General features: G+C 39.3%; 1 protein-coding gene across 3 annotated transcripts in view; it reads right to left on the reverse strand.

Annotated features, from left to right (window-relative positions):
• TENM1 (teneurin transmembrane protein 1) overlaps nt 1-23677 on the reverse strand; it is a gene marked incomplete at both ends in the record, with an annotated part of 603322 nt that overhangs the window by 343679 nt on the left and 235966 nt on the right. For all 3 annotated transcript variants that reach the window (XM_082610702.1, XM_082610701.1, XM_082610700.1), the window contains one exon: nt 14991-15231. In XM_082610702.1, the coding sequence (XP_082466828.1) occupies nt 14991-15231 (241 nt within the window). The remainder of the gene's footprint in view (nt 1-14990; nt 15232-23677) is intronic.

Here is a 23677-nt window from a genome sequence, read left to right on the forward strand (position 1 = left end):
AAAAGTGGTGTTTGACACTTCCAGTCTTCAGCCCTAAAAAATTCCAACCCATGATTCTCAATGTCCTTCTGCATAAGAGAGCAGATTCAAATATGGAAGGAGTCTAGTCCATTCATTCCATGGAATGTTAAGAAGTCATAAAAAATATTAAGAATTTTTAACCATAAAAGCATATTAGATATGCTGACCTTTGTCTCTCTGCAAAGAGCCCTGGACAGAGCATCCCTATCCATGACCTTCCCAAACCCACTCCCCACTGCTCACGGTTATAGTTAATTGGACCAGAATTGGACATCCAACCTCAGAGACAATGACATTTTCTCTCCCTCCCTCTCTTCCCCTCTCTCTCTTCCTCTCTCTCTCCATCTTTCTCTCTCTCTCTCAACTTCTCTCTCAGAAATCTAGACACAGAAACCTGTCAGGTAGGAAAGCCAAAATGCAAGGTCATTTTGAGCCAGAGCTGAAGTTGCAGCAGAACAGGGGAACAGATAAAAAAATCCCATTTAGAATGAAGCCTGAGAATAGAGCATGTGTGCAGAGAGAAGCACGCATGTGGCCCCAGAAAGAAACAGAACAATGGGGAGAGCTCTATCTCTCATTAGGCCTTGTTGTACTCACTGTCCTTTCCCTGTGAGACTATCCTGTATCATTTTTTAAAACCTCCTTTTCACTAGATTTGGTTTTTTAAAGCATTTCTGTTCCCATTAACCAGATAATTTCTAAGGCAATAAGTGATTTTCCATGTTGGGAAACAAAACCCAGAATTCATATATACAGCACAGCCACAACTACGTGCTGTCCTTCCCACACAAAACCAACAACAATTCCAATTTCAAATCTGTATTCTGCAGAAATCTAACCCCAAAGAAAACGTATGGAAATCTTAATAGTAACTATCTTTGGGTAACAGAATTTGTAGATATATTTTTCTTTCTGATTTCCTGTGTTTTTCCTGTTTTTGAATGAAGGTCTATTACTTTCATAAGAGCCTTCATAATTTGGCCTCTGCAGGCCTCTCTGCCTCACCTCAGCTATTGTCTCCCATGCTCTCTAAGCTCTGAACATCCTATGTCATATACGGTTTCCCAAATATGCCATTTTTTTTCAGGCGTCTGTGTTCTCATGTAAGTTTTTTAGAAATATCAGAAGAGCTAAGAAATGCCCAAGAGTGGTGTAGATATAAAGATAGGAAAGAGAGAATGAAGAGTGAATATAGGAAGAATGAAGAGTATAGGGGAAGAGAAAGGAACAGAATAAGAAAGGAAATTTTATAGAGAAGTAGATGATGGATAGATAGATAGATATCTATCTAGGTAGATAGATATGGCTGTATATGCAAGGGTAGGAGATCATTTGTTAGTTGCTTTAGGGGTCACTCTGGCCTCCCTTGTTATAGGCTGACTAGCTATTAGTCAGCAATGATACACTGACTAAATGGATTTAGTTTGGTGGTTGTTTTAGTCCGTCTGGGCTGCTATAACAAAATACCATAGACTGGGTGGCTTATAACAAACAGAAATATGTTTCTCACAGTTTTGAAGGCTGGACGTCCAAGATCAGGGTGCTAGCATGGTAGGGTTCCAGTGAAGGCCCTCTTCTGGGTTGCAGACTGACAACTTACTGCTGTGCCCTCACGTGGCAGAAGGGGGTAGGGAGCAATCTGAGCTCCCTTTTATAAGAGCACTAATCCCATTAACAAGGGCTCTGCCCTCATGAGCTAATCTCGAAAAACCCTACCTAAAAAAAATAAAAATAAAAATAAAAACAACAACAACAACAAAAAAAACCCTACCTAATACCATCACCTTGGGCGTTAAGTTTTCAACATGTGAATTTTGGGGTGATACAAACATTGAATCTATAGCAGTGGTTTCCAACCCCAATTATGTTATAGACTGGATAATTATCTAAACCCTCCAACAAAGGCTTAAGAAGAAAGGAATAGGAAGGGGGAAGGTAGGAAGGGAAAAAAGAAATAGCAAGAGTCTGAAGAGGGGTGAGTAAAGTGAGCAGGTAAGGAAACAATAGATTTCGTCTAACCATTAATCTAAAAGGGTGTTTCTCAACTGGGGACAAATGGGCCCACATTTGGCAATGTCTGGGGACATTTTTAGTTGCCATGACTGAGGAGAGGGGACTCCTGGCATCTAATGGGTAGAGGTCAGGGTTGCTGCTATACGGCCTATAATGCACAGGACAGCCTCCACAGCAATGAATTATTATTATTCAGCCTGGATTATCCAGGCTGAAATATCAACAGGGGCAAGGTTGAGAAACCTTGGTTGAAAACTATTCCTCCGATTGGAACATGCAGTTTTGAAGTATTCCATGTCCCTATGGGAAGGAATCTGTCATTCTTTAAAGACTCTCAGAGAAAGATTTTCTTGCCTTTCTCCCCAAGCTCACAGCCGTTCCTCCTATGAGACTATCTGCACTTGGGATTGTTCTATTATCCAAACAAATATCTTGAACCCTAGGGCCAGAGAGCATATACAACTCACTCATAATTACCTCCAACATTTACGCCGCTGACCAAATAAGAAATCTTTATGAAATATGGAGAATAGAAAACATTTTCTACTTTCAATTTTTTTAAATTGCTTTTCAAACTGTACCCCTCATGAACCTGTCATGAGACATAAATCCAAAACCTGAACTACTGATTAAAACATATACAGTTGGGACTTCCCTGGTGGCGCAGTGGTTAAGAATCCGCCTGCCAATGCAGGGGACATGGGTTGGAGCCCTGGTCCCGGAAGATCCCACATGCCGCGGTGCAACTAAGCCCATGCGCCACAACTACTGAGCCTGTGCTCTACAGCCCACGTGCCACAACTACTGAAGCCCGCGTGCCTAGAGCCCGTGCTCCGCAACAAGAGAAGCAACCGCAATGAGCAGCCTGTGCACCGCAGCAAAGAGTAGCCCCCGCTCGCTGCAACTAGAGAAAGCCCGCGCACAGCAACGAAGACCCAATGCAGCCAAAAAAAATAAAATAAATAAATTTAAAAAAACAACAACATGCACAATATATAATAATCACAGCAACTGAAATAACATTAACTCCCCTCAGGTTAGGCCACCTAAGAAACAGTCAAATTCAGTTTTGTGCCATGTTCTAAACTCAGTGATTATATTCCCACTTGAGCATAGAAGAATTTGTGGAAACCAGGTCTTCCTTCCACAGAAATATTCTCTCCCTGGTTCCCTGCTGAGCGGATTGAAGAACACAAAGGAGAAAGATTGGTTCACGTTAATTATTCAGGGACAACACAGAAAGATCAACAAGGTAAGACCAACTTCAAGAGTATAGTGATTTCATGTACTTCTTTGACCTCTAAACATACATCTCCATTTGGCAAATATATTATTAAACCTGAGCCTATTTTCTCTCTGCATTGTTGTCACTACACAGAAAAAAATTATCATGAATTTACACAATGCGATACAGAAGTGGCTGATTGGAACTTAAACCCAAAACAGATTGTATTTTTACCTTTGAATAAGAAACACAAAAATGAAGTTATATTTATATCACAATTAGACAAAGAATGATAATATGAAAGAAAATATTGAAACTACTGCTGCTTCACAATATGACCCAAGGCAAGATAAATTTCTGCATAAGGTGTTGCATGTTGAATCCTTTCTCTATGAAGGGTTTTGTTCTTAAATTCATTTATTCGGCAAACTTTTACTGAATACCGATTATGTATCAGGCAAAACGGAATCATAGACTAGTTTTGCACTGGCCTAAGACTGCCTTCTTAACTATACTTGCCTGTCATTATCGCTACACTCTGACACACAGGGATATATAGTGTTTTCCTCATTTCCTCTTGGCTACTGGAAATTCTGAAAGGAATCATGATTTTTCAACTTAAATTTATCTGACTTGTTTGGGGACCTCACCTAGAATTAGTAATCTTGCAATTAATTAGAATCCAACTAACTGGAAAGCTCAGTAGAGTCAAGGAGCAAATGACAAGAAGGCAAGAAGGCAAAAGCCATAGAATAACAGTTAGTAAAGCCAGAAACGATTTCAAATATCATTTAGCTTTATTCTCTCACTGGACTGTTGAGTAAAATGAAGTTGGGAGAAAGAAAGACACGTTATTGGGGCTTCCCTCATGGCGCAGTGGTTAAGAATCCACCTGCCAATGCAGGGGACACGGGTTCGTGCCCTGGTCCAGGAAGGTCCCACATGCAGCGGAGCAACTAAGCCCGTGCACCACAACTACTGAGCCTGCGAGCCACAACTACTGAGCCCATGAGCCACAACTACTGAGCCCACGAGCCACAACTACTGAGCCCACGAGCCACAACTACTAAGCCCGCAAGCCACAACTACGGAGCCTGCATGCTGCAACTACTGAGCCCATGCCCTAGAGTCCGTGCTCCGCAACAAGAGAAGCTACCGCAATGAGAAGCCCACACACCACAATGAAGAGCAGCCCCCACTCGCCACAGCTAGAGAAAGCCCACGCAGCAATGAAGACCCAATGCAGCCAAAAATAAATAAATTAAATAAATTAATTTTTAAAAAAGAAAGAGACATTATGAAGGTCACACAACTATTTAGTGGCAGAATTGGACCTGGACTCATGATTTCTAGCTCTAAATTCAGTGCTTTTTCAACTACTCACAAGAGGCCATCCAAAATTTACAAAGGATATCCTGGGACTGCTAGACATTTTGTCCTATCTACAATATCTTTTACATCTAGACAACCCTCACTTACTGTAAGATTTTCAATTATAAAAGTTTAAATTATGATCATTTGGATTAAAATGGAAAGTAGATTCACATTTAAGAATGATTTTCAACAAGAATGGTAATTTTTCAAAAGTTCTATTTAACCTTAAGCTAACCACCAAATCCAATTAACCAGAACCCCCAGTTTTCTGGGCATTTAGGCTCATCAAGATTTTAATATAAATAGAATAAAACCTAGATTATGTCTCCAGGCAGGGAAATTTAACTGAACTATAAATATTCACCAAAAGGGATGACTTGGGATTCTTTATATTCCAGAGACAAACAGTTATAGTACAAAGAATATTGGATTGGTTGCATGGAGACTTGCACTCTAGCTCCAAATCTTGTAATAAACTGCCACAGGGAGAAATGAGTAAAATTTCCCAAGACCCAGTTTCTTTATCTTTAAACTGGGCATGATTTCTATTATGTCTACCTCCCAGGGTTGTTAAGAGTTTAAAATGAGATAACGAGTGAAAGGACTTTGGACAGTAGATAATTATACATACATATTTATATATACACATATGCCTACGTGTGTGTGCACACACACATGCACATATATACAATGTTATCTAAAATCTGAGTCTTTTGAGTATTACAAATAAGGAAAAGTATTTAGCTACAAGCATATCTACTAAAAAGCAACCAGCCATGGTGTTATAAAACTAAGTTAATGATACTATTCAGTATGGTAAGTGACAGATTTGAAAGATCTGACTGTCATAGACCAAAAACAACCAATTATTTTAGTTGAAAGGTTGAACGGTAGGGGAAATAGCGGATTGCAAATATTTTATTTGAAAAGAAAATCAATTTACTTAGGAGGCTAATATAATGCCACAAAAGGAAAGAATCAATGATATCTTGATATTATTTTTATATTGTACTTGACATTTTGATAGTTCAATCAGAAATAGTCATAAGTTAGCATTTATGTTATCAATGAGGCCCTGGGCATACGTCACTATTGAGTACCTTCATCAACAACAGGGGACTGCCTAGAGTTTTGTATGTGCCAGGTGGAGACCAGAAGTCTGAATTATAATCTTGGGTTGGCCAATAATAGCTGCTTGCCCTTGGAAATGTGACTTATATTTGAAAGTCAACTTTAAATAAGCAGGGTATAATACTTCCCTCTAGTATGAGATTAGCAAAGACAAACTTTTTGTACCTAAGGGATGCATTATTCCCCAAAGGCAGTGTCATTATCAGTTGTATGCCCTTGTTGAGACTTGGCAACCCAGGATGCCTATACCACTGTGGGATCATGCAGTTTTCCTCAGCATTATGTGATCATCTCTGCAAGTTTCCATATTCTTTACCATTAAGGAAACTTGATCTTTAACTTGGTCTGTAGGTTTCCTTCTGTCAATCACATCACCATCCTGGTGACTACTGTGTACCTCCTTATTAAATGTAGTTCTCCCCTTTTCTTTTTTCTCCTTCCAATTTATAAGGACGCTTTACCCAGATTCAGCTTGTTCTCAATCTACTGTTCCATTTCAAAACAGTACTCTACCTTCTATTTCCATTTTCTTCCCTCTTACCAATCCTTCAAACCCATTGCAGTCTTGCTTCAATTTTACCACTGTACTGAAATTAGCTGCTTAAAAATCAAGAAGTCTGTAATGGACAGAATCAATGATGTTTTCTCATCCACATCCTATTTAATTCCTCTGAGACATTTGGAAATCATGATCACTATCTCCTTGAAATTTTCTTCTCCCTGGTTTTGTTCTATTCTATGATTACTCCTCAATCACCTGTACTGGCTTTCTCTCCTTCATGGACTCCCAAAAAGTGTTTCCATGGTTTGGTTTATTGTCCTCTTCTTTTTTTTTTTTTCCCTGCAGCACGCGGGCCTCTCACTGCTGTGGCCTCTCCCGTTGCGGAGCACAGGCTCCGGACGCGCAGGCTCAGCGGCCATGGCTCACGGGCCCAGCCGCTCTGCGGCACGTGGGATCCTCCTGGACTGGGGCACGAACCCGTGTCCCCTGCATCGGCAGGCGGACTCTCAACCACTGCGCCACCAGGGAAGCCCTACTGTCCTCTTCTTACACTAAACTCTCCTATAGGTTTTTCAGTATTTCCTCCATCATTCATGGAAATTCAGTTATTATGTCTACCTATGAAATTCTTAATTATCCACGTCTATCATGAGCTGGCTTCATTACATACTAACTGGTGACCTTGTGGTACATTTTTCAACTTCTATAAACCTCAGTTTTAAAAACCATAAGTTGGAATAAATGTGATAATGGCTTGGCACAATATTTGGCACACAGAAAGCATTCAGTAAGTAGTAGTAGAAAAACGTTTTCCATTTTCCTTCCTTTCCTGGGACACAGATCCATATTTGCAGCTATTTATTAGATATTGGACATTTCAAACTGGATGTCCCACATACATGTTTACAAAATAAAACTCACTGCTTCTACAAACTACTGTTTCTGATTTCAGAAATCTACTCCATCTGTAGTTCCTTGCTCAGTTACTCTATCGGTCTATCCATATACCCTATAAAAATTTTGTTGAACTATATAAGCCAAGAACTAAGGAGTCAAAGTAAAAAAAGGGCATAGTCCTTCACTCACGTTGCAACGGGGAATAAAGACAAGTAACTGAAATATTTCGAGTGCAAATATACAATGGAATAAGGTCTTCACAGACACATGAACAGGGTGCTATGAGACCATAGATAAGGGGCAATTCTATGAAAGTTGCTGTGGGGAAGTGAAGGCAGGTAAAAGAAGACTTCTAAGAGGTATCTTCGTCCCCTCTCCCCGTCTCCCATATTACATCTAGCCAGGCCACAATTCCTACAGTATTATTAGTCTGAATATAATTAACATTTTAGGGTAAAAACTGTCTCCCCCACTAGAATGTAAACTCCATAAAGACAGAGATTTTGTCTATCTTGTTCTCTGATGTAGCCCCAGCAACTAGAACAGTGGATGGTACATGGTGGGCACTCAATAAGTATTGGTCAAAGTTTGTTAAAACTTATCTATGCTAGAATTAATTCCTCATAGTGTTTAAAATGAACTGTTTTTCATTAAAAATATTCACATTGTACACATTCTTATACCTTCAGATATCACACCAAAAAAATTAACAGAATGGTGAAGCAGATGTTACTGTTTATTTGCTTATTTGTTCGCCAAAGGGGGCAATTCTTTTTGAGCTTTCCTGTTCTTTAAATGGACTACTCAGTACCACACTTTCACAATTCTTGCAGAGACATTTTAAAGACCTCAGGACTTAACCTGATCTTGTCTTTTGCTTTTAAAGCTACAAACATTTTAGTGTTGTGGAATTAATAAAAAACCAGCTGGATTTTCCCAAAGGGAGATGTTTAGTAGAATGTCTTTCTCACACACACACACACACACACACACACACGCACCCCTCTGTAGAAAATCAGGAGAATAATTGACAGGAAAATTATTTTTTGCTACTTCAAATATATTTTATACTTTTAGTAAAATATAACAGACAAGTATCTATTAACTCGACATGGCAATGAAAATATTTATTATGATTAACTGGATAAATAACTTTGTAGTCAATGAAGAACTAGTTTCTCTCTGGATCAAAACCGGATATTTTTGTTTAAACATACAACCCAGGATAGGGAAGTATATATGATGAGGGAGGGCAAAAAGGTTAGTACAGAGATTCTTCTAAAATGTATTTTTTGTTTGCTCTACTTATATATTTCACCGATCAACTCATTTTTTTAAATTCCTTAAAAACATCTGTTTAGATTCACATTTAGATTGCTAAATAAATATTCTCCATATTAAAACCAGATTTCATCTCACTTATAGTGAAATTCCTTTTCTTTATAAAATGAAACACATTATGTTTGCCTATGGTTTTAATTTTCAATTGAAACTATAAATAGTCAATTCAAAAGCATTAAAAAAAATAATACCACTACCAAAGTGACTAGAGACTATATCATGATAATCTCTAAAATATTGCTCTTCACTGTCCAAGTGCAATAGACTACTATAGATATATTTTTATTCTCAATATGTAAAATATATTTTAAAGGCTACAGAGTTCTGCTTCATGTAAATTTAACATATTCCACATCCATCATTTGGTGTAGGCTGAAAAGCTTGGTTGATTCCTGTTCATCTGTAGTAAACAGGATTTATAGGTCATAGATTAGTCCTACGAAGTCTTTTCTTGTCTTAAAAAGAATCTTTAAATCTGTGGCTGAAGATAGATTTTGCTAACCCCAGTGCTGTTAAAGGATTCAAGCATGCGATATTGTTGGATCTAAGCATTGAATATGTATATTCTGAGCTTGGAAAAAATGATCACTGAATCTATTTTTCCACAGCAAACACCCTAAGGGAAAAAAGAAAACCTACTTATAAATGTTAGGTAGATTTTAGTAGTACTATAAAATAAAGATAACTACCACTAGAGACCTTACATTTATGGGTTAATATTTAAAGAGTATTATCCCATAGATATTTAAATCACTGCCATCACCACTAATGAATATTTCTTCCAAATGATTCTTATTTCCCCAAGATAGACACTAGCTCTATAAGTCTGGTAAAAAGCATTGGTCATGTAGATTTCATTTCTCTTTCCATTCCTTGTCAACATCTCCTCCGCCAATGGCCCTGGCTCTTCTTTTGTAAAAATAACCCGTTGGCTCCCGTTAACTGTCACATTGGCCTAAAGCCACCAAGGGCAGTTAGCCTCATAACAAGCTACAGCCATCTGTCAGAATATGCTAAAAATCAATGAAGATAGTTGCTACCCATTATTCTGGCCTGACTCCTCCACACAATTCTGATTTGTCGTTGTGAGTTGAAGTGGTGATGTTAATATCAGATCCAAGTTCTCCCTGGTATTGAATATCACAGCAAAATCTTTAAGCAGGATTCATTTTGGTGAAGAGATCAGGGAGTCTACAGTAAGCCACTTGGCCAGGTGGAGGAAATAGATGCTCCAACACAGATGCTCCAAAAGTGTTCTAAGAGTAAGTGTAGTAAACATGAGTGGTTTCAGCTCCACAGACATCCGCTAGACGTATCCTTTAACTAAAGGCCAACATCTGACAAGTTTTCAACTTCCACTGTTGACAACTCCACCTCCCAGAAGGTAGAGAAAATGATAAGGATATTTGTTTCTCTCACTGACTAAAAAAGAGAAACTGGTGAGTCGAAGGCAATAGAAACCTTTAGAGAAAGCAACCATTTTAGCTGAGAGTTCATAAGTACTTTATGAAGCAAAATCCTAGACTTTAGGAAAGCAGTTCTCTAAAGTGAAGTAGGTATGATTCCACGCCCGGAGACACTCTAAAAAAGGGAGATGAATTAAGAGTCAGCTGGGGAGCTGGGGAGTTTTGCTGACTATTGAAACCAGTGTGCCTGTACTGGGTGCTCTCCATCCAGTTTTGACTTCTAAAGAACATGTACTGAGATAAAGGGATGAAAATCAAGGCTAAATAAATATAAGAGGGTGTGGTGAAAAAAATGCCAAGAAGATTCATACCCAAAATGACCCTAAAGGTTGAAAAATACCTGCTAAAGATGACAGAACAGTTTTTGGTGTTTTGCGGTACGCCGGCCTCTCACTGTTGTGGCCTCTCCCGTTGCGGAGCACAGGCTCCGGACGCGCAGGCTCAGCGGCCATAGCTCACGGGCCCAGCCGCTCCGCGGCATGTGGGATCCTCCTGGACTGGGGCACGAACCCGTGTCCCCTGCATCAGCAGGCGGACTCTCAACCACTGCGCCACCAGGGAAGCCCAACAGAACAGTTTTTAAAAAATACGTTTAGAGCAAGAAGAGCAAGGATAGGATAGATATACAACTCATGGAATAATATCGAATGACTGTATCTTTTTTGTGAAAAAGAATGATTCTAGACTTAAAAGGGTAGTCAATATCATAACCATAAATTGAAGCCTAAGATAGGCAAGGTGTCCCTAAGAAGGCACTCAACTGTTCTAAATGAATTAAAATTACATTGCAGAGTGGTGAGAGGTCTTGTGGATTGGATGGCCCTGTCATAGTTGCTAAAGCTTTGGGACTGTGGTATGGGTGACGTATGTCAGAAGACTGGAGACCTTAGTGTTGGCTTTGGTTTTGAAAAGGGACAGAAAGCACATTGGGTCCTTAGATTAGACAAGGGACATCATGTTGATTGAGTGCAAAATCCTAAAACAGGTTATTAAAAGGATGATTTGTTAACGCTTAAGAAAAAAGTAGTAACCGTCAGAAGGCAGCATAAATTCTCTAAGAACAAGTCATGTTAGACAATTCTCATTTCATTTCTATTTTTGATATCATTATTGGATTGGCAGATCAGTAAAAATGTAGGCACTCTCTATCTGGATATCAGCAAGGCATTTGACAAGGTCTCTCATGATATGCCTGTGAATAAGATGGAGAAATGTGGGTTGTATGCTAGTAAAAGAATGCTGCCTGATGGATAAATGTCAACCTGCTGGGAGGTTTCCAGTGGCATGCCACCAAGCTCTGACCTTAATATTATCCTATATAACATTTTTATTAATGACTTACATAAAAATGAAGAAAACATACCTAACAAACTTACAGATGATACAGTTATGAGAGCAATAAAATGCAAATATTGGGTTGGCCAAAAAGTTCGTTCGGGCTTGCAACATCTTATGGAAAAACCCGAACAAACTTTCTGGCCAATCCAATACTTTGTATGGCAGAATTAGAATTCAGCTACATATCCACAGGTTAACAAGATGAAATCAAATTAGGCCAAATCAAACCTCTAAACCTATTCACACCTACATCTTCCCAATCCCAAACACACAATTAAAATACCCACCAACTCTATAATTATAGGATAACTAAAATGTGGCTTAGCCTCAGAACTCGTTTAAAAGTTTTAAGAGTTTAGTTACTTAGTGTTTTCGGTGTGTATCAGTAGTGTTATGTGTTCACCAAAAATGCTGATATTGGAGTAGACGGCATTAAGAGAAACTTTTAGTTAGAACAGGGGAGACATCCGATTGTTGGTCATAGCACAAATTCCTGAATGAGTCAGTCAAGTTGATTGTCTGCTGAGACTTCCATCTAAGGTACATAGATCTGCTCCCAGCTCTTGCTCAGGGGCAGCCATAGGTGTCAATGCTGTTGCTTTTTAAATCACATGATCTTTCTCTCCCCTTAGTCTCAACTGACTGAGAGAATAACTGACAGGGCTTGCCAAGAAACTTAAACACTGCCTGGTACAAAAGGGATGAACTGGGCTAATCAAATTCACTCTCTTAGGTTTAAAAACCTAGAGCTAGCAGGAGAATTAGGCAGGTAGCAATGGGACAGGCACTGAAGGGATAAAGTAAGAGGTGCTGGGAAGTATACTTGGAGTCACATAGTGCAATGAAAACCTGACATTGCTATGAGAAGGCAGAGACTATGTGGTAGACAAAAGAAATATCAAGCTGATGATAAGCTATTGGGCAAAGAAAAAGACAGAGAGTGGCAAAACTGCAGAGAATTGCTGAGTCATATTGGTGCCAGAGATCTATAGGCCTTATCCTTCCTTGTGGGTTGACCAGTATTTCCTGGGTTCCCAGGGAGAGATAACAGTCTTAAAAAGATGTTCTCAATTATTTGAGGCAATTTGAATGACCTCTGCTCCTTTCAACCAAAGAGCCTAATAACCTATACCTGCATTCAACCTTGGCCGTGACACTTCAAGCGCAGTCTGGACAGACTGAAGTATGTTCTAAGGGAAGAGACCAGGATGGAGGATTTGACACCAGTTAATGTGAAGAGTAAGTGAAGGAACTGAGGAAACATTTAGAAGAGAAGTATCAGCAACAGTGAAGGGCTGTCAGGTGTGAGAGGGTTTTTATTTATTTTGTGAGACCCTAGAACTAGACCTGGGAGGAATGGGTGGAGTTAAGAGGTGGGAGATTTTTGGTTCAATAAGACTCTTCCGGTAGTTGTCTGAGATGAAATGGAATGCCTTATGAATGAGTCCATTCCTTATTTTGGAGATATTTAGGCAGAAGCAGGTAACTACTTAGTAGGGAGAGCAAGATTACCTTTAAATTCTATAATGCTTTATGATGTATGAGGCACATTCTGTTACACTAGCTTGATCTTCTTAACAATCTGTTGAGACAGGCATTTTTATTTATTTATTTATTTTTAAATCGAAGTATAGCTGGCTTACATATCCACTGTTTTATTTATTTATTTTTTGGCCACGCTGTGCAGCAGGCGGGATCTTAGTTTCCCAACCAGGGGGTGAACCCATTGCCCCCTGCATTGGGAGCGCAGAGTCTTAACCACTGGACTGCCAGGGAAGTCCCGAGACAGGCAATTTTATATTCATGTTTACAGATGAGGGAGCTGAGGCTCAGAGCGGTATGTCACACAGCTCATAATTAAGTGCCAGGGTACTCACAGAGTTACCTTCTATTGACTACATGTGAAATGAATACTGTAAAGGATATATTTGGAAAATCCTTGCTGATCAAGCTGATGGGGTTTCTAGGTTTTTTAAAATTCAACTTTGTGATGTTGAATATATTTTCAAATGTACTAAAAAGGTACTCTCTCTCTGCTCAGTCTCACATGAAAACTTATGTTCTTCTCTGCGTCTTATGAAACTGAGACCAATTAATACATTCCTTGCATAGATACAGAAGGTCCGTGGGTGCAGTTTGTACAAACATGCCTAGATGTACATTTCAAATAAGAATAGTTTTCTCTTCCCATTTGCCTGAGCCCATTCCCCACCCTCCTTCCAGATTTCCTGTTATTTGGCTTCTTAGATGAAAGAAGTGTGTTTGCTTATCAAGATTGCTAGTTAACCAGATTGGCCCACTGCTTTCTTAGCTATCACTAGGCACTGCAAAGGAATTAAAAGAAGAGTGAGTAAATCACCACCGTTAGTGAAAACTCCTTGAAGATATACACTGCTCTCTGCTTCTCTCACTTCATTCACTTCCCTGCCTTTCAATTTAAAAATCAAAAAAAAAAGGGAATGATACACAAACCTTATCACTAGCACAGTGATAATTCAGTTATCTTCACCACAGGCGCTGACTGCTATTTTACCTCTTGCGAAAGATTAGAAATATCAGTTTATGAAACTATTTAATCTAGTTAGTGATGGATGCCATAGAGTTTCCTGGATTTGGGCCATAGTGCCATTAGTTTGTTGGTGGTGACATATTTCTGATGCTATGGCTGGCATTTAAGTTAATATGCTGCTAAAGAAAAATAGTCTTATAATGTGAGTTTATTAGTCTTCCCCTTTCCATTCCAATTCTCAGATTATTGGGATAGAAGTTGATCAGAGTTGACACCAGACATTGCTTATGAAGTGATATATTATACCCACAGTGTTTACACACAAATGTGTTTAGAAAAAGCTTTGGTGGTAGATCTAAAGACGACATACAGAAGACAAGGGGAAGTCCTTCAGTTTAACAAGATAACAGAATACTATGTTTTATTAGTTAATGTTTTTCTACTTTAATAGAAAGTTGTAATCTTTGACTTGAGAGAGTAACTAGAAATGATGAATAATTTCTCAATTAATCGCATCTAGTGCTAAAGTCTATTATGATCAAGGCACGTAGAACTGTGGAGGAGTAGAACTTTAATCACCTGACAAAGACTTGAGGAGGAATCTGGAAACCTAATATATGAAGCAACAGAAAAACAGAGGCAAACTTTTTGCTCAAAAGATCAAACTTCATCCTAAAGGCAGAATCAAGTTTTTGAAATTACACATGGACTTCCGATGGAGCAAATGCTTTTTAAAAATGTTTGAAGGCAACTTACTTTGTCAAATAATCTTAAAATAAATAAAATGTAAACTATCGCTGTTCCTCCAATTGTGTCTCGATTCTCCTGTAATACTGCAGCATCTGAAAACAAGGGACAACTGTCTTTTCCTTCGAGGATACAATGACAGTTTGGGTAATTGCTTGGTTTCCTATGTTTTTTGTGGGTGTCCACCATAGGGGTGTTGATGCATCATCTGTGGTTTCCTCTTTACACGGGCGTCTGCTTTGGTCTGTGGCTGTGCCTGGATCTAGATGGTGTGCCTGTGGAGGGGTCTGCCTTTTTGCCCAGGCATCTGGGTGTGTAGCTGTGTGAGTATCTGTGCATCTCTGCAGATGTCTATGCGTTTCTGCACTCAGTGGAATCATCCTGTGCCAATATTTAAGTTCAGGGGATTGATAATAGCTCAAATACCTGGTCTCCAACGGAATGTTGCTATTCAAGACCCAGCTGTTATGCAGATGAACTGAATCCTGTGTACTGGTTGGGGGAGCTGGAGCGGCTGGGCTGGGCTGGCTGCGGGTAGTCATTGATCTCCTCTGGAGAGAGTCAGCCGCAGGGGGCGGCTTCCTGGCGCAGGTGCAGGCGTGCGGAGGTGGCGGCGGCGGCGGGAGGGGTCTGAAGGTGAACTGGTTGTGTGAGTTGCTCTGCATGTCTAAAGAGGAGAGAAGGAGAAAAACACAAAATAGACACAGACTCTCTCACTTGGCAGGCAGGAAAACAGCACGGCAGACTTATCAGGATTTCAGAATAATATAACCTGTGGGGTCGGGGGAGAGTCTGAAGTTCAGTCTACTTGTAAAAATGTCACTTAACTTACAAAAACACGTGCAGCATGCTTATGAAATGTAAAACATTCACAGTCGCATTTACATGTAAATTCTTCAGGGCTATAGCAGCTCAAAAGTAAATGAGGCTGCCTCACACAATTTGTCATCATTTCTGCTACTGAACAAATAAATCATCAACAAGACACTGAATTACAGAACAGAAGTGAGCCGATTTCCATCGGCTGCAAAAGTCTCACTTCGGAAAACACCAGTGAAAGGGACAAATTTGTTGCAAGGAAGATCGTTCTACACTTCAAATAAAAGTATAAGGCCACCTCTGGCTTTCCTCAGGAAAGGATGCCAGCCTGCCTACATGGGAGCAAATCCATACTTCGGAAAAACAGCTCCCAAGTGTGTAACTCAACTGTGTGAGACTGATGTCTCCGCCAGCCCCCCAACTCAGAGTGCTACTTATAAAAGGGAGGCTAGAAGGAGTTTGTTCAGGTTGTTACACATATTTCCACGGCCATGCAAAGCACAGTCCACACTCCACCCCCCTTTGCCACACCTTTCTAGAAGCTCTACCATATTAGCTGCAGCTTAGGCAGCTTATAAACTGTTCTTTCTGCCTGTTTGCAGAGGGGGCAGCCTGGGACAGCGGTCCTCAGACTTCTGTTGTTGCTATTGTTTGGTATTTTCCCTCTGTTTTCCTGGCAGGCACACGTACACACAGTAAGTTAGAATTTGGCCCATGAGAAATACCCCAATTAAACCTCTTTGAAAAGAAATCACTATTGTAGTTGATAACCACCTCTCTTTCACGGGAGAAACATAGTAGATGTCAAGTGATTTCTTGTAACACCAGCACATTCCAGATGAACTTTGTAGACAGCATGGCTTTATCCCACCTCCCAAATGACTGAGAGTTGAAAAGGAGAAAAATGCCACAGGCTTTCGATGCCCAGCAAAGGGCTCAGCTGGTTTGTGCTGAGACTCACTTTGCAGTGGCTGATCACAGAAAAAAAAAAAAAAAAAAAAAATCACTCTTTTCAACCCTTCCACCTCAAACTTGAATTTTGAAGACACTGGCATCATTTTCGTATTTTAAAACGATACTAGTGCCCCAAGAGCATGATAAATTCTTGGCTGTGTTTTCTAGTACAGGTGGCTCTCCCTTTAAATAAGCTTGCTATATGAAGAACGGAACTGTACAAAAGATAAGGAGTGGTGATCGTTCATTTTATACAAAGAATTCCTTTAGAAAGTCAGCTACCCTTGTATATGTAAAAGGAACTAAAATGCTTCATGAATTTTCTAAATCACCCCCATTACTCCAGGCCCAGCCCAAATCCCATACCCACTAAAAACATCATCACAAGTACTTAACATCTCGTTAATTTTTTTAAACCTCTGGGTTCATCCTCATAACCTTAACCAGAGCATGCTTTCCATCCTTGGGGCTCAAAGAAGCATTGAATGCTGGAACCCAAAACACCTGGGGAGACACTAATTTTGTAGATGAGAAAACTGATGCCCAGAGAATTGCTTGTCCAGACACTTGGCAAGTTAGTGGCATGGCCAAGATCAGAACCCACACCTCCTGACTCTGGCCAATCCTCCGTTCACTGTCTTGCAGATCTTTGTAATACAAGTTCTCTTTACTTCCTTAAGATACAGAGATACAGATTCCTCCACATTTTCTGGATTCTTCACTTATGACATACCACCTGCACTGCAGTTATTTGCTTCTATGTATGCTCCCCTCTTAGACCGTTACAAAGGAATGCAACACAGCATAGTGGAAAGGGCACAGAATTTGCGGGCACGAAAAGCCTGGGTTTGAGTTCTGCCTCTACCATTTGGAAGTTTTACCCCCTCATATGTTAAATAGAGATAAAAATCCTTTTTCCTAATAATTAACTTTAATTCATATAAAATGTGCTCAGACGTAGTATGTCAGTGACTGTCTTTTGAAGGTAGCAGGAGTATAAAACTTTAAGACTGGAGAATTCCTTGGTGGTCCAGTGGTTAGGATTCCGCCCTTTCACTGCTAGGAGCCTGGGGTTCAGTCTCTGGTCAGGGAACTAAGATCCTGCAAGCAGCGCAGCACGGTCGAGAAAAAAAAAAAGAGAGAGAGAGACTGGAATTGACCATAGGAATCACCTAGTTCAGCCCTCCCTCATTCCCTCTCCATTTTACAGCTGAGGAACCCAAGGCTCAGAGAGGTGAAGTGATTTGTTCAAAGTCATTCGCCTTGTATGAATTTGCCTGCCTACGTCTGATGATTCCCAGCCCAGAACTCTTTGCATTATACTACTCCAGAAAATAAATGACTCTCTTCTCTGACTTCAACACTCACTATTTTTATCATAAAATTGGCCTCTGAGTTTGCAATTTTACAACATTCCCTTGCTATTCCATGTTTTTGTCCTATCTCCCCAAAGGGACAACATGTTTCTTAGAGCAAATCACCTTCTACCTTTCTTGAATGCCACATAAGATTGAGCATAGTGCTGGGTACAGAGTAAGATCCCTAAAAGTTTTTATTGATAGAAAGGTGTTTCACTGGTCTGTGGGACCTAGAGAACCACCCTTAAGGTTCCCTTGGCTCTTTCATTCTGATATAGCCACTGGATTTCTAGACAGCTCATAGAGCACAGGTTTCCCCCTTGGAGGTCTCAGTGACATCTCTCCCAGAGCCATGGGGAAGGACAATGATACCCTGAAGACGGTGCTTAAAATCATGCCCTCCAAGATGTGAAGAGAGCAGCAGTGACACACTCTACAGATTTGTCACCTAAATACATGAACTTAATGATGCAAGGAAGGGAAGCAAAAGGTGGGAGCCCAGAGTTAGAAAGAAAAGGAATCAGTTTTAGGTCTTGTGTTCAGAACACCTTCCAAGCAACACGTGTGACATCTACTAGCCTAATGAGTAGGTGTTTCTGTCAGTACAGTTGTTCGAAAGAAAGAAAGTTCCTGTTCGGTACAATTGTTCAAAAGAAAGGATCACTCATTATCATTTGGATTTACTGCTTGTTGGATTTCCTCAAAACCTTTGCAACTCCTTTCTAATTATGAAAAATGATAAAAATTCTACTTCATTGAAAACTACAATCATTCTATTGTTATAACATATTATATCATTTCTTCCACAGGTAGTACTGCTTTGTATAGTCATTATGATTATATATATCGATTATATGTATTGAAAACATACATTTTGATTATATATATGTATATTTTTATTTATATCTATTTTATTGTCTATTTTTGTTTCCACATTTTAAATATGCAGAGGTTTCCCTACTTGTTAATACTGTCTTTAAAATTCAGAATATTGGACTGAGTGGAATATATCCGGACCTTAAGCCTTTATGAAATGTAAATCATCTCGGCTTCATTCTTTTTTTCACCTCAGGAAAAAGATGGGGAATACACTGGTTCCCTCCCAAATGAAGTAATTTAATCCTTGGGCTCCATGAAATGGGATTTCTCAACATTAAATACTAATAAAAACTACATTAGGGTTCCGTGTCAGGAGCTCTAGAACACCAGTTCCAAGGGGTTAAGAGTCACATGCACTCACTTCCAAATGTATCTGGCAACCATACGTTTCTGTGCCCAAGAGAGAGACGCAAGGGAGAAGGGGGGAGTAGTGATTATGCAAATATGGGTATCCAGACATACTTATAAAGCTTTCTGAAAGTAAATTAAGTTTTCAGATGGAAAGGTCTAATTCACATAATATACTTGGATGGGAGTCAGTTTCAGGTTTAAGGTCCTAAAATAACTTGGAAAGAAAATCTCTCGGGGGGTGGGGGGGTACAAGTCCTCCAAACTCTATATCCAAGGCATTTTAGGTGTGGCAGAGCTGTTAACTGAAGTATATGCCTTCAAAAAAACATTATCCTTGTTGTCAAAAGGTAAGTGGGAGAAGAAAGTTGTCATGCATAGACTTCTTTTTTTCTCTTTTTCTGCAAATAAACCTTCTTCTGGATCATGTGTTAGAGAAACTTTTCACCAGAAATTAGAATATATCTGCCCAGAAACACTGTGTGGGAACTTCTCAAGGTATCCGCCAGGGTGTTTTACCCCTTTCATTTCATTAATACATACGGTCAATTCAGCTATAAGGTGATGTTTGCATTTTGAAAATTCATTGCATATCACAAAATCATGCATGGGTAAGGGGCTTATGGGAAAAATGGGGTTTGGGCACAATACCTGAATGTGCTTGTGAAAGTGGGTGTCAGAAGGGTTGCAACTTGTGAGTTATTGTGAAGTGGTGGAAGGAGGGTTATCTGAATCAGACAGAAAGTTCTAACACCAGATGTGGATGGGCAAGGCTTCTAATACATGTGGTGAACGAAGATAGCTGGTGGATGTTTCAGATGTAAGCATGTGTGCATTTTGTGTATTCCTCCATGGCTCTATCTGCTGTATGCAGTTTCCTGCACTCACCTAGTATTTTTAACAGATGGAATCGCACATATGCAAACAGGCAATTTCTCTTACGTTCAAATTGTTCTCAAATATACCAATAGAATGGGAACAAACTAATGTTTTCAAAAGATGCACTGTAGCAGAACTGACAGTACAGGCAAAATAACTTTCAGTAGGCGTTAAAAAAATATTGTCATTAATATGGTAAAGTCAAATAGATAATTTTTCTTGAACAATTTGACCAAAGTGGACACAGGCCTAGTTTTTATTTTTTTATTTTTTTTTTTCTTTGCGGTACTCAGGCCTCTCACTGCTGTGGCCTCTCCCGTTGCGGAGCACAGGCTCTGGACGCGCAGGCCCAGCGGCCATGGCTCACGGGCCCAGCCGCTCCGCGGCATGTGGGATCCTCCCGGACCGGGGCACGAACCCGTGTCCCCTGTATCGGCAGGCGGACTCTCAACCACTGCGCCACCAGGGAAGCCCCAGGCCTAGTTTTTTAAACTCCATGTACTTAATTAATTAATTGATCATTCTTTTCTATAGTGACACTATGACAATACCCCCCCAAAATATGTTTTTTCCCAAAGTCACTATACAGTATACATTGCAAAAGGGGGCGTATATATTCCTATAGTTCTAGGAAAAGGTCACAGAAGGTCAGAGAACATGTCTGTACTTTCTCACTTTAGTCTCTGTTTCATTACCCCATTGGCCAAAGCAGGGATAGCTCCACAATGCTTTGACTGCAATTCTGGAATTGAAAAAACGTCTGAAAATGGAGTTTTCTTTTCTAACTCATTGGTGGGAAAACCTAACCAGAACTGATATGAGGATATTTATAGTCTTTATGTATTTCATTTAGTGAATTCTCCTACCTTTAGCTACAAAAATAGTGATGCATTTTATTAAGAGGTGCTGGCCCACATCCCAGTCCAGGGGTTGTACAATAGACAGTATATATTTATGCCATTGCTTTTATAAAGTCTGAAAAATTCTAAATTCTGAAACAAGTGGACCCCAAAGATTTTTGGATAAAGGATTATGGGGCTGTATTAGTATTTAACCACCTCTCTGAACTCTTATAAGGTACAATTAATTAATACTTCTGAAGACCTTAGTAATCTACATGAGCAAAGAACATCAGGGCACCAAGGGTTATGGCCATAACTACTTATGTCAAGTCTCTTGAGGCCAATTGTAAGCCTTTGGTTCCTTGGGTTGGTTTTCTGAGCTGTTCTCCCTCCCAGGAAGGAGAGGGGATATTAAAAAAACAGGTTTAAAAGAAAGAAGAGAGGTTTATTAGTAATATTAACTATTCCTACTAATTCTAAATGTATCAATATATTACTACTTTATAGTAATTGTCACAAGGAGCTTTCACAACCGGTGAGGACATAGTTTATACATTTGCATGTTATGGCTAATATCCATTAACTTGATAGTGTTCAGGGATCATCAAATTAGTCTTAAGTGTATCTAGCTGTGGACATTTCTGTTCTTAACCTTATAATTATTATTAGAGGCTCAAAGAATATGAAGGTAAGAAAATTGCTTTTCCAAAGAAAATTGAACAAGTATACCTTATTACTCTTCTGGCTCAAATAATACTGCCTTAACATTAATATGCTAAGAACCTTTAATAAAAGCAGATTCACTAGTTAAATAAACCATTAGATTGAGAACAGAAATAAAGTCTATCACATAGCTAATGCTTAATAGGTATTTGTGTATATGTATGGGCATGTGAATGAGTGAGACATAGAAAACAACAGAAAGAGGCAGAAGGAAAGAGAAACAGAGAGAATTTGCAATGAAAGCAGATGACTGCAGGAGAAGGGTCACAGAAGCCCTGGGGGGAAAGCCAACAATAATAAATTATAATGTTATCCAATTTACATGGTTTCAATTGGGTTTTGGATTACTGCCCTCTGCCTGCTCCCGAGCCCTGCAGTGTTTTGTACTATCTTTGAGATTGTAAAGTCCATCCCTTTGAGGACTTTGAATGGTCCTCTCACTAAGCCAGCAAGTAAGAGAGTATGCTCTATTAATTTTTGTCAGTTAAGTTGATCTTCATTACAACCACTAGAAATAAAGGTCAACGGTGAAGCACCTACTATCCTTTGACATGTTTGTGCTGAAACACATATTTGCACTTCAGCCTCTCCATAAGCTGATGCTTATCTTCAAAGGATGTGTTAGTCTACCTCCAGAAAATCTAAACTTTCTATCTTCTAGGTCTCATTAATCTCTTTTCCTGTTTTCCAGTGTGTTGTACAAGCATAACAAAGAGTTAAATATCCACAAGGCAGCCCTCCCGCAATCCATTTCTCCTTGTCTCTGTTTTTGGGGGAACCCAACTGTGCTGCACGCTGTATTGGCTTTACATAGTGCAATTAGCCAATCGCAGACATAATAGTCAATATTCCTGCCAATAAATGCCTGGTCTGTTAACTCAGTCAACTCTCTGACATAGATTAAGACAAACAAACTAGGACTTTACAACCAAAAAAAAGAGAGGACTGTGGCTAAATGCTATTTTGCTTAAATTACTAATGTAAATGTTTAAACTATCTAATTTTCTTGGTTGTGAAAATACAAGAAGGATACATCTTTGTTTATGTTTTTAGAGTAATTTGGCAATGTTAAAAAAAAAAAGAAAAGAAAAATGAAGCCAATATATTTATTACCTATTTATTTTTCTAAGCAGAATGGTAAAGAGCTCTACTTCATGGCACAATTTGAAATTTTAAATGTCAAATTCTAAATTTTTTTTTTTTTTTTTTTTTTGCGGTACGTGGGCCTCTCACTGTTGTGGCCTCTCCCGTTGCGGAGCACAGACTCCGGACACGCAGGCTCAGCAGCCATGGCTCACGGGCCCAGCCGCTCTGCGGCATGTGGGATCTTCCCGGACCGGGGCACGAACCCGTGTCCCCTGCATCGGCAGGCGGACTCTCAACCACTGCACCACCACAGAAGCCCCCAAATTCTAAATATTAATATATGATATTAACAATTAAAATTAGTGGTCGGCCAAAGCCTTCTTTCACTATGGTCTTGAAGGAAACTCTGTTATCCATTATGTATGAAACATGAAATAGATAATTGCCCTGTTTTATCTTATGCTGACAATGATGCTGTGGCTTCCATTATTAGTCAGTGAAGTATATCAAAAGGAAAATATAAAAAAGTAATGATCCTTAAAAGTTCATATTTAGTTTATACTCAAACTAAAGTCGTATGTAGGTATTTCAATTATTTTCAGTCCCCAAGTTCATTATTTATTTGCAAGTAGGTAATGGAGGGTTATGAATTAATTGACAGTGAATCATTTAATAAATTAGCTAATAACAGATATTATAGAATTTTACAAAGTTTTCATTTTCAGAGCTTCATTTTTCATTAGATTATTAAAAATGGTCACCCTATATTTGTTCAAAAAGCAATGGATGAAAATCATTCTAATGTCATTTATGAAAATGGAATTCTGAATGTTTGAAGCACAAATTAAGAAAACATTGTGACTGTGCCTAAAGCTCTAAGAAAAATATTTTTCAAACTACCATATGTTAAATAATGAGGGCAAACTATATTGAGTAATAAAAAACAAAAAGTAAAAGACAAAAAATTCCTAGAGGATAAAAAGAAAGCATGGAGAACTAGGAAAGGCTGGGGAAAGTTTTAGCCCCTCCACCCCAAGCTTTTCTTTTCAAAAAAAGACTGAAGAAAAAGTTCTTATTATTAACCATTAATAATGTTACATTAAACACCATCTAACAATCATTGCCTGGCCATTTGATGAGAAAGTTCCCCCATACCCTGTAGGTTCTCCGCCCATGAACAACAGGGACCCATGGATGCCCAGTGGAGTGGTGGAGAGGGGTTCCA

This window comes from Mesoplodon mirus (genome assembly GCF_964341445.2).
Source record: "Mesoplodon mirus genome assembly, chromosome: X".
NCBI lineage: Eukaryota > Metazoa > Chordata > Mammalia > Artiodactyla > Ziphiidae > Mesoplodon > Mesoplodon mirus.